This window comes from Ciconia boyciana, chromosome 4 (assembly GCF_034638445.1).
Source record: "Ciconia boyciana chromosome 4, ASM3463844v1, whole genome shotgun sequence".
Lineage (NCBI taxonomy): Eukaryota > Metazoa > Chordata > Aves > Ciconiiformes > Ciconiidae > Ciconia > Ciconia boyciana.
The window spans coordinates 40,322,346-40,338,744 of NC_132937.1; the positions used below are offsets into that span (position 1 = coordinate 40,322,346).

A 16,399-nucleotide genomic window follows, 5' to 3' on the forward strand; every position below is an offset into this window, starting at 1 on the left:
AAGTGCACCCAGGTCCTTGAGCAAAAGCAATCCCATGGATGGGCTTGCCTTTGCCTGAGGCAGAAGTAACCCAGACTGTCTTCCCCAGCATGTTTTTTATGTGCACTACAGGGACCTTATCCCCTTCGACAGTGCGTAACAGTTTTGATTGGGCAGGGCCAGCTCGATTGGCAGATCCCCTAGTGTTGACTAATTAGGTGGCCTTTGCTAAATGTGTATCCCAATCTTTGAATGTCCCAGCACCCATTGCTCTCAGTGTAGTCTTTAACAGTCCATTGTATCATTCCATGTTCCCGGAGGCTGGTGCACGATAGGGGATGTGATATACCCTCTCAATGCCATGCTCTTTGGCCCAGGTGTCTATCAGGTTGTCTCGGAAATGATTCCCATTGTCTGACTCAATTCTTTCTGGGGTGCCATGTCACCATAGGACTTGCTTTTCAAGGCCCAGGATAGTGTTACAGGCAGTGGCATGGGGCATGGGATATGTTTCCAGCCATCCAGTGGTTGCTTCCACCATTGCAAGCACATAGTGCTTGCCTTGGCTGGTTTGTGGGCGTGTGATATAATCGATCTGCAGGCCTCCCCATATTTATATTTCAGCCATCACCCTCCATACCACAGAGGCTTTAACCACTTGGCTTCTTTAATTGCAGCGCATCTTTCACATTCATGGATAACCTGTGCAATAGTGTCCATGGTCAAGTCCACCCCTCGATCACGAGCCCATCTATATGTTGCATCTCTTCCTTGATGGCCTGAGGTGTCATGGGCCCACCAAGCTATAAGTAATTCACCCTTATGTTGCCAGTCCAGGTCCACCTGAGCCACTTCAATCTTAGCAGCCTGATCCACCTGCTGCTTGTTTTGATGTTCCTCAGTGGCCTGACTCTTGGGTACTTGAGCATCTATGTGACGTACTTTTACAACCAGGTTCTCTACCCGGGCAGCAATGTTTGGCCACAATGCTGCAGCCCAGATGGGTTTGCCTCTGCGCTGCCAATTGTTCTGCTTCCATTGCTGCAACCACCCCCACAGGGCATTTGCCACCATCCATGAGTCAGTATAGAGACAGAGCACTGGCCACTTTTCTCGTTCAGCAATGTCTAAAGCCACCTGGATGGCCTTTACTTCTGCAAACTGAGTCGATTCCCCTTCTCCTTCAGCGGTTTCTACAACTTGTCATATAGACCTCCATACAGCAGCTTTCCATCTCCGATGTTTTCCTACAATACAACAGGACCCATCACTGAACAGGGCATATTGCTTCTCATTTTCTGGTAGTTTATTGTACAGTGGGGCCTCCTCAGCACGCCTGAAAAGCCGAAATCAGGACTCAATAGTCGGGATGACTATTAAGCAGGTATTCTTTATTGCAGCGCTGGGCAGCACTGGGGATCGCTCTGCCACAAGTGCTCCGCCAGGTTAGCACAACACATCAGCTCATATACAGAAAAATCATACATATTCATCAGATTTCCTGAAAAGGGCAGTCTTATGGTGATGAGTTCCCAGAATTCATTTACATAGTCCAAGCATGCGCAGTAAAATTAGGGTTAGGGTCTTTTCACCCTCCCGGTGGTCTTCCATAGTCTTCCTCACGTTGTCCGCTAGTTGAACTTTGGGCTTCCTTTGTCCATATATAGTCACTGAATTAGCTCATCAGTCCTTCGGCCTCGGAATGTCATAAGGGTGTCGATTTAAACTAGTTCTTTGGTGCTTATCTTTGGCACAATCGTCCTGAGTTCCTGTTATCAGTGATTTAATTAGGAAGCCTAACGAGCTTGCTCAAGGCCTGTTTAGTCCTATCAGGTAAGAAGTCACAGGAAATGTCCCACCATCAACTCTGCTCAGCAGGTAACCAAAACTATCTTTGCAGGGGAAGAAAACAACAGAGAACAAGGATGCAAGTGAAACTAAAAAAATGCCAGTCTATGTATCACAGTAAGGTCTTAGTCAGGGATTGTCAGGGATTTAACCCTTTCATAGGCTGCCAATATATCTTTTTCAGTTGGAGTATAGCCGGCCTCAGATGCCCTTTAACCCTTTCATTTCCCCTTTTCTTTTGAGGGCTTGTAGCTTACTTGCTACAGTCCTCAATATACAGTCTTATCACGTCTGAAACGAAGCTTATTACAAAAACTACAATAAAATCAATAAAATCACTCTCTTTTAACTAAAATCACTCGCTCTTTTAACTATGACTAGTAAAATATTTCAAATCCTTTTAGGCCTAAAAGGGTGTTATCCTTAATTATTTTACGTTTGCAAAATTCATAATATTTCATCCTTTTCAAGGGTCTGAGTAAAATACCTTCCCGTTTCTACTTGATGCCTAATCTTGTTTCTTTTCCAATCACTGTATGTCTCTGCTGAATTCTGGTATCACCAAAGAAAACACTTAAGAAATACACAAACAAGTATTCCTAAAATCGCCAAAGTAATTAATCCAATTAATAATCATTTCAACCATCCAAAGTTGGGAAGACAAGAAGTCAATTTATCCCATAAATCTCGAAGCCCCAATGAAGTATCATCTGAAGATACTTCCTGGAATATTCGTGCTTTCTCCCAGAGTGCATTTAGATCTGCTTCTATCTGTTTATCTTTATTGATATATGCACAGCAACTGGTATTAATGATCATACATACACCTCCTTCTTTGGCAGTCAGTAAATCTAATGCCATTCGAATTTGCAACACAACCTTACTAAGGGAAGATACTTCCGTCTGTAAATTTTTTTATAGTATTTATGGTTAGATTTTCCATCTGCTCTAGAACTGCGGAAATATTTACTATGGCCTTTTCTAGCTCGCTTACTCCTAGCCACGGTAAGAACCATCTAACAAAGCTATGGAATTTTGTTCCGCTAATTACAAGTGGGTTGTCTTCTCGCTTAGCCCGTTTCCAGGACGTTCTCCAAATACCTCTAGGTATTTGGGACTGATTATATATTCGATCCTGACTAACTAAATGACCTATGGTACACATTCCCTTCCATCCTGCAGGGAGTTGCTTTCTGCTGATACCATCACCATACAGCCACCAATACCCGTCGGGTAGTTTGCAGGGTCCGTCGGTGGCTGTGAGATTAGCTCCATAAAATGATGCTTGGCTTACCCATCCAACCGATGTATTTCTACTGGCATCCCACTTTGTAGGGCTATAGGTTTCATGTTCAATCCCGTCAAATTCCAAGTTCCTACTTCTACCGCAGTCTTGTTGATCCAATAATCATCCCACCCGTTCCTACAGGAACAGTTATGATATTTGTTGTCGGGGGCAGCACGGACAATTATTGGATCTTGCCTTCCATAGGCAACTATTATTGCTAACTAGAATCTGGGTGCTATTTTTTTAGTATCTGTAGGTCGAATCTTGGTCCGATCCCATAGCTTGAATTATCATAACGACAATATCCTCCATCTTGTCTTTTCCAAAACTCAGGCCAAGTATTATTCTCACAATTCCAATGAGTCGACCCTATGCCGTACAAAGGGAGTCTCATGTCACCTCTCCGTAGGGCAGTACAAATCCAACAATCCTTAGCCCCTGTGGCATTTGCTATCATCTGAATCGCATTATAATACAAGTTCTCGTTCCAAGCATCTACTGATAAGCTTAAAGTCAATAAAGTTATCGTCGTAACTGTAATTTCAAATCTCCAGCACTTTCGATGGTCCATCGCGGTTCAGAAGCTTTCTTTACTTGGGAGTAATGGATCCAAGCTGTCTGCTCTTTAATCTTGATTGCAGTGAAAGTGGTTAGCAACACCTCATAAGGTCCATTCCCCTTCTCCTCCAATGGGTCACCTGAAAAATTCTTAACATAAACCCAATCTCCAGGGCTAAATGGGTGGATCGGGTGATCTAACCCTTTTGCTCTGGTTCCCAAAACAGTCTTATTAATCTTTTCCAATGGTTTTCCTAAGGATATAACATAATTTTGTAAATAATTATTTCCCAGCTGCTTCAAATCTTCCCCTTGATATTTGGCCTGATATGGCCTCCCATATAATATCTCAAAAGGGCTCAGATTTTCTTTGGCCCTAGGTTTTACACGTCTCCAAAGTAGTGCAATAGGCAGTGCTTGATACCAATATAGGTTTGCTTCTTGACATATTTTAGCTAGCTATCTGTTGTTTTATCATGTGGTTCATTTTTTCTACTTGCCCGCTGGCTTGTGGTCTGTAGGGTGTGTGTAATTGCCAGTTGATTCCTAATAGCTTGCTGACCTGTTGCACTACTTCTGCACAAAAATGTGTACCCCTTATCTGATGAAATGACCGTAGGTACCCCGAATCGAGGTATTATTTCATTTAATAATACCTTAGTTACTTCTCTTGCTTTGTTTGTCCTACAAGGGAACACCTCTGGCCATCCGGAATAGGTGTCTGTAAGTGCAATAAGTATCTGTACCCCCCTTTTCTTGGAAGTTCAGAGAAATCAATTTGCCAGTGGTCCCCTGGTACATTTCCTCTCCCAATACTTCCTAATTGTACCCGGTTACCTGTATTGGGATCATTTTTCAAACATATTTCACATTGCTGAGTCACCTGTCGAACTGTAGTATACAAATTTCTCCCTATTAATTTTTGATTTAAAAATTTATACAGGGAATCTGCCCGCCAATGTGTCTTATTGTGTTCTTCTTTAACAACTCCCCATACCTGTTTGGCAGGAATTATAATCCTGCCATCACTCAGGTGGGCCCATCCTTTGGAGGGAACCTGCCCTCCCATTTGCTTTTATTAATTTTTTATCAGGCCTAGAATATTCAACATTTTCTTGGTCACCTAGACTCCTACTTCTATTATCTGGAATTAAGGTTAAAATATTTTGCATTCTCTCCGCTTCCTGTTTAGCCTCATAATCAGCCAACCTGTTACCTTTTTCCTGGTCAGTGTTACCCTTCAGGTGTCCTCGGCAGTGCATGATGGCGACTTTGGTTGGCAATTGGACTGCTTCTAGTAGGTGAAGGATTTCCTCGGCGTGCTTGATCTGTCTCCCTTGTGCGGTTAGTAGTCCTCGTTCCTTCCAAATTGCTCCGTGAGCGTGGACAACTCCAAAGGCATATTTGGAGTCTGTCCATATATTTATCTTTTTCCCTTTTGCCAATTCCAGGGCCCTAGTCAGGGCAATAATTTCAGCCTTTTGAGCTGATGTTCCAGCAGGTAATGATTGAGATTCAATTACTTTGCTTGCTGTTGTCACCGCGTACCCAGCCTTTCGAATACCTTGTCGGACGAAGCTGCTTCCATCTGTGAACCAGGAGTCTTGTGCATCTTCCAGGGTTCTTCTTTTAAATCAGGTCTGCTAGAATATACAGTCTCTATGGTTTCCAAACAGTCAGGTATCAATGATTCAGATGTCACCCCACTGAGGAAAGAAGCTGTCATTCCCAAGAAGGTCCTGAGTTCCTTTACCGTTTGAGGGAGGGGGGTTCTGCAGATGGCTTCTTTTCGCTCCGTTCCTAATTCTCGTTGTCCTCCAGATAGCTCGTATCCAAGGTAGGTTACTTGCTGTCGCGCCATCTGAGCTTTCTGTTGAGAGACTCGATACCCATTCGGTCCCAAAAAGTTCAACAAATTAATAGTCCATTGAATACAATCAGACTTTGTTTCAGTTGCTATTAATAAGTCATCCACATACTGTAGAAGAGTTCCGTCTCTGGAGGGAGGATCCCACGTCTCAAGTTCTCGTGCTAATTGGTTCCCAGAGATGGTTGGACTGTTCTTAAAACCTTGGGGTAACACTGTCCAGGTAAGTTGGGGTTTCCTACCAGTAGTAGGACTTTCCCATTCAAATGCCAATAGGTTTTGGCTCTCCTTGGCCAGAGGCAAGCAGAAGAATGCATCTTTCAAATCTAATACTGTAAACCATACTTGATTATTTTGTAATTTAGTAAGTAAAGTATAAGGATAGGCCACCACAGGGTGTAAATCTTTAAAATTGATGGGTTTTAGAAAGAACACCTTTTCCTGTTGGCCAGTAGCTCCCACTATAGTCACAAAATCTTTACTCACAGGTATCAATTCTTGATTTAAAACAGAGAAAGAAGCACCTGTGTCTACTAAGAATTCTACTTCTTTCTCTTGTCTCCCCAGTTCTCTTCTACTTTCAGAGAGCCTTCCCCTTCCTCATCCTCTAAATCCTCCTCTATTCACCATTCCTCTCTGTTCCAAGGCTGCCTCCGTGCGTCGGGAGGTTAACACCACAATCCTTCTGCCACTCCGGGCGATTCCGCAAAGTAAAAAAAACATATCCGCATACATAACCTCATCCCATTTTCCTTCTCTCCGTAAGAACAACATTAACTACAATATAGTATTATAATGTAAAGATCCGTTAAAGGGCCGTTTTTCATCGTCTTCTAATTTGTACAGGGGCCACCACTGATTACAATATTTGATTAGTGTTTTCTTATTCACACTCCCACCTGGTTGTCCCCCTATCTCTTTCCAATGTGCTAAGATACATCCTAGAGGGCTTTTCTTTACAATACCACCACTTTGCTGTCCCCCCATTCTACCTTATTGATTCTGTACTTCCGTTATTCTCCCACAGATTATTTTAATAACCTCAACCTGTCGCGCTTTATCCTCCCACTCTGACCACGTTCCACACTTCTCTCATTGAATATCTCATCCAAATACAACCCATAAATTTTGGTCACAAATAAAACAATTTACGAGGAAAAGCGGTTCACATTCATTTTCAGGATGAGACACACAGGTCTCCAGGTTTTCCACACTCACTTTGCATTCACACCGCATCTCAGTCACTCACCAGTCACACCAGAGTTAACTCAGCTCATTCACACTTAGTTGCCGATTTCGCAGTGCCTAACAAATATATCCAAATTCAATATCAATAAACCAATATCCGAGTTTGGTGTCAGTAAATCCGTACCACCAACAGTACAAACTCATGCGGGTTTCCTAAGTGTACCAATACCAAAAGGCACATTATTGCAGAAGTACAAGGCTTAACCCGTGCCTGTACCAACGTACCACCAACAGTACAAACTCATGCGGGTTTCATAAGTGTACTGTTGCCGTGAAAAGCTGAAATCAGAACTCAATAGTCGGGATGACTATTAAGCAGGTATTCTTTATTGCAGCGCTGGGCAGCACTGGGGATCGCTCTGCCACAAGTGCTCTGCCAGGTTAGCACAACACATCAGTTCATATACAGAAAAATCATACATATTCATCAGATTTCCTGAAAAGGGCAGTCTTATGGTGATGAGTTCCTGGAATTCATTTACATAGTCCAAGCATGTGCAGTAAAATTAGTGTTAGGGGCTTTTCACCCTCCCGGTGGTCTTCCATAGTCTTCCTCATGTTGTCCGCTAGTTGAACTTTGGGCTTCCTTTGTCTATATATAGTCACTGAATTAGCTCATCAGTCCTTTGGCCTTGGAATGTCATAAGGGGGTGGATTTAAGCTAGTTCTTTGGTGCTTATCTTTGGCACAATCATCCTGAGTTCCTGTTATCAGTGATTTAATTAGGAAGCCTAACGAGCTTGCTCAAGGCCTGTTTAGTCCTATCAGGTAAGAAGTCACAGGAAATGTCCCACCATCAACTCTGCTCAGCAGGTAACCAAAACTATCTTTGCAGGGGAAGAGAACAACAGAGAACAAGGATGCGAGTGAAAGTAAAAAAATGCAAGTCTATGTATCACAGTAAGTTCTTAGTCAGGGATTGTCAGGGATTTAACCCCTTCATAGGCTGCCAATATATCTTTTTCCGTTGGAGTATAGTGGGCCTCAGATCCTCTGTATCCCTGACTCCAAAACCCAAGGGGTCGACCTCGAGTCTCCCCTCGTGCTTTCTGCCAGAGGCTCCAGGTATGGCCATTCTCCCCGGCTGCAGTGTAGAGCACATTGTTTACATCTTGCCCTGCCCGGACTGGCCCAAGGGCTACTGCATGAACTATCTCCCGTTTAATTTGTTCAAAGGCTTGTCGTTGCTCAGGGCCCCATTTGAAATCCTTCTTCCTCTGGGTCACTTGATAGAGAGGGCTTATGATCAGACTGTAATTTGGAATATGCCTTCTCCAAAAACCCACAATGCCTAAGAAAGCTTGTGTTTCCTTTTTGCTAGTTGGTGGAGACATGGCTGTTATTTTGTTGATCACATCCATTGGGATCTGACGACGTCCATCTTGCCATTTTATTCCTAAAAACTGGATCTCCTGTGCAGGTCCCTTGACCTTATTTTGTTTTATGGCAAAACTGGCTTTCAGGAGGATCTGGACTATTTTCTTCCCTTTCTCAAAAACTTCCTCTGCTGTGTTGCCCCACACGATGATGTCATCAATGTATTGCAGGTGTTCTGGAGCTTCACCCTGTTCCAGTGCAGTCTGGATCAGTCCATGGAAATTGGTAGGGCTGTGTTTCCACCCATGGGGCAATCGATTCCAAGTGTACTGGACGCCCCTCCAAGTGAAAGCAAACTCTGGCCTGCACTCTGCTGCCAAAGGGATTGAGAAGAACGCATTAGCGATATAAATTGTAGCATACCACTTGGCTGCTTTTGACTCCAGTTCGTATTGAAGTTCCAGCATGTCTGGCACGGCAGCACTCAGCAGTGGCGTGACTTCATTCAGGCCACGACAGTCTACTGTTAGTCTCCACTCTCCATTAGACTTTTGCACTGGCCATATAGGACTGTTAAAATGTGAACAAGTCTTACTGATCACTCCTTGGCTCTCCAGTCGATGAATCAGCTTATGGATGGGAATCAGGGAGTCTCGGTTGGTACGATATTGCTGCTGGTGCACCGTTGTGGTAGTGATTGGCACCTGTTGTTCTTCAACCCTCAGCAACCCCACAACAGAAGGGTCCTCTGAGAGACCGGGCAAGGTGGACAGCTGTTTAATATACTCTGTCTCCAAGGCAGCTATACCAAAAGCTCACTGGTACTCTTTTGGGTCCTTGACATACCCTCTCCTGAGGTAGTCTATGCCAAGGATGCACGGAGCCTCTGGGCCAGTCACAATGGGGTGCTTTTGCCACTCATTCCCAGTTAGGCTCCCTTTGGCCTCCAGTACAGTTAGCTGTTGGGATCCCCCTGTCACTCCAGAAATACAGATGGGTTCTGCCCCTGTATAGCTTGATGGCATTAGGGTACACTGTGCACTGGTGTCTACTAGAGCCTTATACTTCTGTGGGTTTGATATGCCAGGCCATTGAATCCACACAGTCCAGTAAACCCAGTTGTCCCTTTCCTCCACCTGGCTGGAGACAGGGCCCCTATAGTCCTGGTCATAGTATTCATTACCTGCTTCTTGTAAATACGAGTCAGAAGTTCCTTTATTAAGGTCAGAAGTAAAATCAGCCCTTCTGCTCTGTCTGGGGAACTGTCCACTGGAAACCAGAGCAGCAATTTTCCTGGAAGAACCCCCTTTGGTGATTGGTTTTCCTTGCAACTCACGTACCTGTGCCTCTAGGGTTGAGGTAGGTTTTCCATCCCACTTCCTCATGTCCTCTCCGTGGTCACGCAGGTAAAACCATAGGGTGCCCCGTGGTGTGTACCCTCTATATCCTCTCTCTTGAGCAGAACAATGCTGACTCCTAATAGCTGCAATACTGGTCCGTACAGGTGAAAAGTAGGACCTATCCTCCTTGAGTTGCAGGACCTTCTGGGACAGTTTCTCCACAGCCAAGACGAAGGAGGAAGAGATAATTTCTTCGTATTCCCGGAGCTGGCTAGCCGCTTCATCCACTGGTGGACCCTCTCCGTCTTTAGGTCAGTATTGCCAATGAGTTGGCACACGATGATGCTGCATTCCGTACCAACTTCTGCCACATGGGTCGTGTGCACTGGATGTCATCTGGATCTTTGGATAACTGCTCGTTGTCCAGGTCACCATAAACCACCTCCAGCATGGCTAATTCCCTCAGGTACTGGATACCTCTCTCCATGGTGGTCCGTTTCCCGGGGAGATATACAACATCTTCCTTGAAGGGATATCTTTCTTTCATAGCTGACAGGAATCACCTCCAGAGGCTGAGGGCTGGTTCCCCTTTTCCAATTACTTTGTCAATCCCCCTTCCCTAGAAAGGGATCCCAGCTGTTTGGCTTCCTTACCCTCTAATTCCAGGCTACTGGCCCCACTGTCCCAGCATCGGAGCAGCCAGATGACAACGTGCTCGCTTGGACGACGGCTGAAATATTTTTGCATATCTTGCAGCTCACTCAGGAATAGGGATCGTGTGCTTTCCGTCTCATCCACAACTTCTTCCTCTTCCTCTCCTTGTCATGGCCCTGCTCTTTCATCTTCCCTTTCTAAACGAGCTGACTTTCCCTTCCAGGATTTCTTTTTATGTATAGGGTCGACTGATACTGACATGGGTTGGTTTCCTGGTTGAACTGCATTATCTGTCGCAGGGGGGCTGGAGTGACCACAGTGCTTGTCGCAGTGGGAGCCGAAGTAGCTGCAGTGCCCTTCGCAGAGGGGTCTGGGGTAGCCATAGTGCCTGTTGCATTGTTGTCCGGAGTAGCCGCAGTGTCTGTCGCAGTGGGGGCCGGAGTAGCCGTGGTGCCTGTCGTTTTGTCACCAGACCCTTGAGGGTTCTGAATTGTCTTGAATAGGGCTCAGTAGGCATGGGCCAGGCCCCAGCACATTGCAGTGATTTGTATCTCCTTAGGATTTGTCAGGGTGACAGCATACTTTTTCCAAATATTCTACTAATTTGTCAGGATTCTGCACTTGTTCAGGGGTGAAGTTCCAAAACACTGGAGGTGCCCACCGTCCTAGGCATTTGCCCATGCTATCCCACACACCCTGCCACTCATAACTATCCGGCCTTGGGGCAGATCTCTGGATGATATTCTTAAATTGCTTACTAACCTTAGACAAAACCGAAACAATATTCCCAAGCAATATCAATAGATGTATCTTAACTACCCAAGGATGTTCAAGGTACTGAAAAGTTATTGTAATGAAGGAGGAAACATTGTTGAAGAAAGTAGCAAAGGTGCCATTCTGTATTTCCTCCATAAAAAACCTCTCAGAGGAAGAGGTATAATTGCGAATTGTCTCCATAAGATGATGCCCGACATACAATAACGGTTTCAGTACAGCACTTAGATACCAAAATAAACCCAAGGTCACTGTTTTAATAACAAATCTCACAGGCAAAACATCCTCAATTAAAGCAGAGCACAGCAAACTGCAAAAACCAATACTGGTCTTGTGTTGTACACAACATGTACAGCAAAAAAATGAGCATGGTGCAGATCAGGTAAACCAATAACGAGAATAGATGAATCAGTATTGTGGCCCACAACTATTAAGAGATCTAAATTCCTTAATATGCTCTGGTTAATCTGTTATTATCTCAAACCCTTCACGCTCCACGTTGGGCACCAAAAAGGACTGTTGTGGTTTAGCCCCAGTCGGCAATTAAGCTCCACACAGCTGCTCGCACACCCTCCCCCCGCGGTGGGATGGGGGAGAGAATCGGAAGAGCAAAAGTAAGAAAACTTGTGGGTTGAGATAAGAACAGTGTAATAATTGGAACAAAAGTAATATTAATAATAAATTGTAATGAGAAGGAAAACAACAAGAGAGCGAGAGAGGAACAAAGCCCGGTGGAAAAAAAAAACAGTGATACAACCGCTCACCACCCGCCAACTGATGCCCAGCCAGTCCCCAAGCAGCGGTCGCTACCCCTCCGGCCAACTTCCCCCAGTTTATGTACTGGGCATGATGTAATATGGTATGGAATAGCCCTTTGGCCAGTTTGGATCAACTATCCTGGCTGTGCCCCCTCCCAGCTTCTTGTGCACCTGGCAGAGCATGGGAAGCTGAAAAGTCCTTGACCAGTGTAAACACCACTTAGCAACAGCCAAAACATCAGTGTGTTATCACTATTATTCTCACAATAAAATCCAAACCACAGCATTATACCCGCTACTAGGAAGAAAATTAACTTTATCCCAGGCGAAACCAGGACAGTGACATGGATTAGCTACGTGTATTATAATTTCCTTATAAACAGTGAAACACATTCATGGCACAAGCTATAAAATACTGATTGGGGTATTAAGTTAACATTAGTACTGGCTTGTGCTAATTTTTAAGCAAATTGTGTATTTTGCCACTAGGATCACATTGTGCCCACCAACTCATTTAATACTCAAGGGCCAGAATAGATCATTAATTTGGACTGGGTGCTACTAGTTAAAATCAGACTGGCTTAAAAGTGCTCCCTTATTAAATCTACTGCCCTTTATTTTGGTATGCATCTTCTGATACATGTATTTGTACCAAATGCTTGCCCAATAGGATTTTGTATTATTTAGTTTGGTTTATTGCTCCATTATTTCAGCATATAAAGCTATACTGTGAGCCATTCCCCATTCAGTCTTCAACTGCTGTTCTATTGTATCTTTTTCAACTTCTGTTTCCACAGAGATATGAGAGAAATAAAAAACCTTTTAAGTAAACTCAGGGAGACTATGCCTTTACCACTGAAGAATCAAGGTAGGTTTTATATTTTCTTCATGTAAGGAAAATTAAGATAATTAAGGTTTTACTTTCCATTAGATCTGAAAAATCTAGGGGGGGCTTTGGTAGAAATTACAAAAAGAAAAATCTAGGTTAAGTCCCTTCCCTACTGATTCAGTGGAGCCAGAATTTAATATGTGAACTTTGTCCTCTTGAGTTTCACATGAGGTATTTTGGAAGGTCATAGATATGATATCTATAGATAAAATAATAGACTTTTCCTGGTGATATGAAGGCAGCAGCACAACTAATTCCCTGTGTCAGGAGGCTTTCTTTTTCAAAGGTGATGAAGGTGTAAATTGCACAGACTATGATAGGGATCCTGCTGAGTGATGTGGTTTGTTTTACCCCTGCAAGGCTTGTAGCTTCTGTGATATGACACTGTCCCTATGCAGAAGAGATACTTGTCTTGAGACTGCTAACAGCTTGCTTTTCCCAGTAGCCAGCTCTGAGGCACCCTATACAAATGCACAGGGGACAGGATCTCCACCCTATGCATGTATTTAGCAATGGGCCTTCATTTTGTGGCCCAGCAGTCTTAAATACTCCACATCTACAGGGACTCTCTTTCTTCATGTGAACAACATTAAAAAGATAATATTTTTCCTTTTTTGTTTCTTCTTGATAATGTGTATTTCTTAAATGCTGTGTAGTCTTTGCACACTGGCAGCTGATGAAGTATGCTTAATGTGTCCTAGATCTTGTCCCAAGTAACTAAGCAGTCTAACGTTCATCATAATATGGTAAAAGATGAATATAGAATGGATGAATTCATTATACAAGTAAGAGTTTATGGCAGGATGGCTTGATAGAAAACTATTTGAAAGGAGAAAGGGAATTGCTTATGATACATGATACAGATGTGCCATTACAGACACTGGAAAAATGCTATAAAGTCTGTGCTTAGCTTAGAAGAAAGGAGCATGGTGGAAATAAGGAAAGAAAAGACAAATTTGGGGGGTATAAAGCATATACCAACTTGAATTCAGAACAGAGACAAAGGCATACAGAATTCTTCTCTGCTGTCTGGTGTCTACACCGCCCTTCAACACTGGCTAGAAAATCACTGATCACCTGTGCAGCAGGATGGGAAACGTGTCAGCTAGAGTTTAAAAGCTCGTGAGACATGCCCCAGGATCAGGGAATCGTAAGTGGTGTTTTTGCTGCTCCCACAGACTACAACTGTGATCATAGTTTACAGATGACCTCTGAGAACTGATGCCTCAAGAATGGACAGTCATACTCATTATTCATACAGCACTTAATTATTTTTAAATATTCCAAGACCTTTAATAAATTAAACCTAGATAACAGTATAAGTAAATAGAACAAACAAACACCATTATAGGTAATTAATATAGATTAGAATAGAATAGATTAGATTAGATTAGATTTCAGTTGGAAGGGACCTACAATGATCACCTAGTCCAACTGCCTGACCAGTTCAGGGCTGACCAAAAGTTAAAGCATGTTATTAAGGGCATTGTCCAAATGCCTCCTAAACACTGACAGGCTTGGGGCATTGACCATCTCTCTAGGAAGCCTGTTCCAGTGGTCTGGACTGTAATTTTTACATTTATATGAATTACAAGCATGGTTTAAGAGAATGATTATGAGATGACTGAATGCCATTGAATGAACTGATTTTTACAAGACCTGATCCTGCTTTCAGTTAAATGAGTGAGTGTTTTGCTGTTGATTTCAGGGACAGCCAGAAAGGAGTTAAGACTGTAAGCCCACAAAAGCTTTACATAATGTTACTGACTGCTCACAGACCTGTTTTTTTGTATGGAATTCTCTTAAGTGACAGCAGGAAAGTTACTATGCTAAGAAATTCAGAACTCTTACCTATGTTCTTATAGTTAAGTATTTTTATTACAGTAGTGTCTAGAGCCTACAATCAAAACTAGATCCCTGATGTAACAAGAATAGGAACATAATGAGGCATAGTTCTTAGCCTGAAACCATGCCTGAAGATAGCTCAAATTCAAAGTAAATTATAAAGATTTTTTGAGATAGTTCGCTGACAGTGCATGAGTTAACATAAGTATAGGCAATAATATATAAATTTTGTATGAATTTAAAATGAGTTAATATACAAGGTAGAAAGCTAACCAGAAACAGGGTGAGCATATTGTGCTAACTTTCCCAGACAAGTGCTTTTAGTCTTGATGTGCCAAGATGTTCCAATGTTGGAGTTTTAAATGGAAATTCTCAGTGATGTGCACAAATGACCACTCAATAATATTTTTTTTTCCATCTTTAAATTAAGCCAGAATTTAACCTTAGGGTCAACATTTCCGAACTTGCATGTCTTCAAGATCTCAAACTAGTTATCTTTAGGTTTTATTTGGGACCCTAATAGTATTCATCCATGCAGGAATATTTTGGTTTAGGTCTCCCAGTACTGAAGGTGTAATTTCCTTTAGGTTTCATCATTGAACTGGTACTCTTCTTGACAAAATTTCTATTGCATTATCATGGAGATCCTGATAATTAGCATTTTAAGACTCATATACAAAAATCAGTTTATTATTTGCTCTATGCCTAGAACAGTGGGATCTACTACTTGATCATGTAGATGCTGTCAGGACACATAAATGATATAAAGTCTTTTGTGTGTGTGCATGTGTACATGCTGTATTAAAATGTGGGTTTTTTCATCACAGATGATAGCAGCCTCCTAAACTTGACTCCTTACCCATTAGTAAGAAGACGGAAGCGAAGATTCTTTGGACTGTGTTGTCTTGTCTCAAGTTAGAAGATTAGGTACAGAAACACCAAGAAAATAATAACTTTGATTAAACCACTATCATTTGACCATTTAAAAGATAAACATTACTATTTTTGATTATAAAGTATATTTTCTACACTAGCCTATTGCTTTTTCTCTTCTGCTCCATCCTCCTTTTCAAAATAAGGGTTTTAATAGTCTAAAGTTATGGTGGTCAAGAACCAGCTGTGGAATAGATCTAGCATAACTAAGAATGTTTTTAAAACTTTTTAAAGTATGTTTTGCATGCTTACTTTCAACCACTCAGAGAAAAGACACATGAATTATGGATAATAGATAATCTTTAAGGTTTTTTTGTTTGAACTACAGCTAAAAGTTTGTGCATAGTACAGTACTTTTATTAGTATCATATTCAAATACTTGATCATATTCTAACAGTCTTTAAGCATAGAAAACTATTTAACAGCAAAAGTATTATAGTTCTAAAACATTTAAACAATATTGTAACAGAATTTGCACAAAATTTCCAGTTGCTTTTTGTGCTCTCATTCATATTTAGTCTTCCACTATATCTCAATTTAAAAGCTTCATAGAAAAATATCTTAATTTATGATACACAAACCATATATGAAAGCTCTTAGAACTTGTAAATACAGAGAAATCATAATATCTACATACTGTACAATGCATAGAAGTAACATTTCCTTTTAAGCTGATAGTATCTCTACAAGCTTTTGGAAAAAAGAAATAATTTATTAAAAGACAGTGCATTAAAATAAACAATGTAAAACACAGCACCAACCCATTTTGTTTCCAAAAGAATTTATAGCATGATGTCTGCATATCACTAAGTATTAACTTATAGGGCATGCCAGAATTATCTCAGACTGTAAGATATTAAACGTTTTACATTGTTAATAAAGTTTTTTATTTAAATTAAATGTTGTCTTGTTTCTAGTTATATTGCCAGAATATATCTTTTTTTCTAATTTTGTTGTCAGAGTACTACAAAAAGTTTTCATAATTTTTCCATTTCAAGATGTATTTTTACAAAGACAGACAAAAAATTATGATGAATATATAAATGCTAAAATGACAGCTAGTAGTAGCAATAGATATGAATAGGTCAGACTCATTGTACT

At 41.8% G+C, this 16,399-nt stretch overlaps 1 protein-coding gene across 3 annotated transcripts in view; it reads left to right on the forward strand.

Annotated features, from left to right (window-relative positions):
• RGS7BP (regulator of G protein signaling 7 binding protein) overlaps positions 1-16,136 on the forward strand; it is a 62,815-nt gene extending 46,679 nt beyond the window's left edge. For all 3 annotated transcript variants that reach the window (XM_072859291.1, XM_072859292.1, XM_072859294.1), the window contains exons 5-6: positions 12,429-12,499; positions 15,193-16,136. In XM_072859291.1, coding sequence (XP_072715392.1) covers positions 12,429-12,499; positions 15,193-15,284 — 163 coding nt within the window. In that variant the 3' untranslated portion in view covers positions 15,285-16,136. The remainder of the gene's footprint in view (positions 1-12,428; positions 12,500-15,192) is intronic.
• Positions 16,137-16,399: the final 263 nt, after the last annotated feature.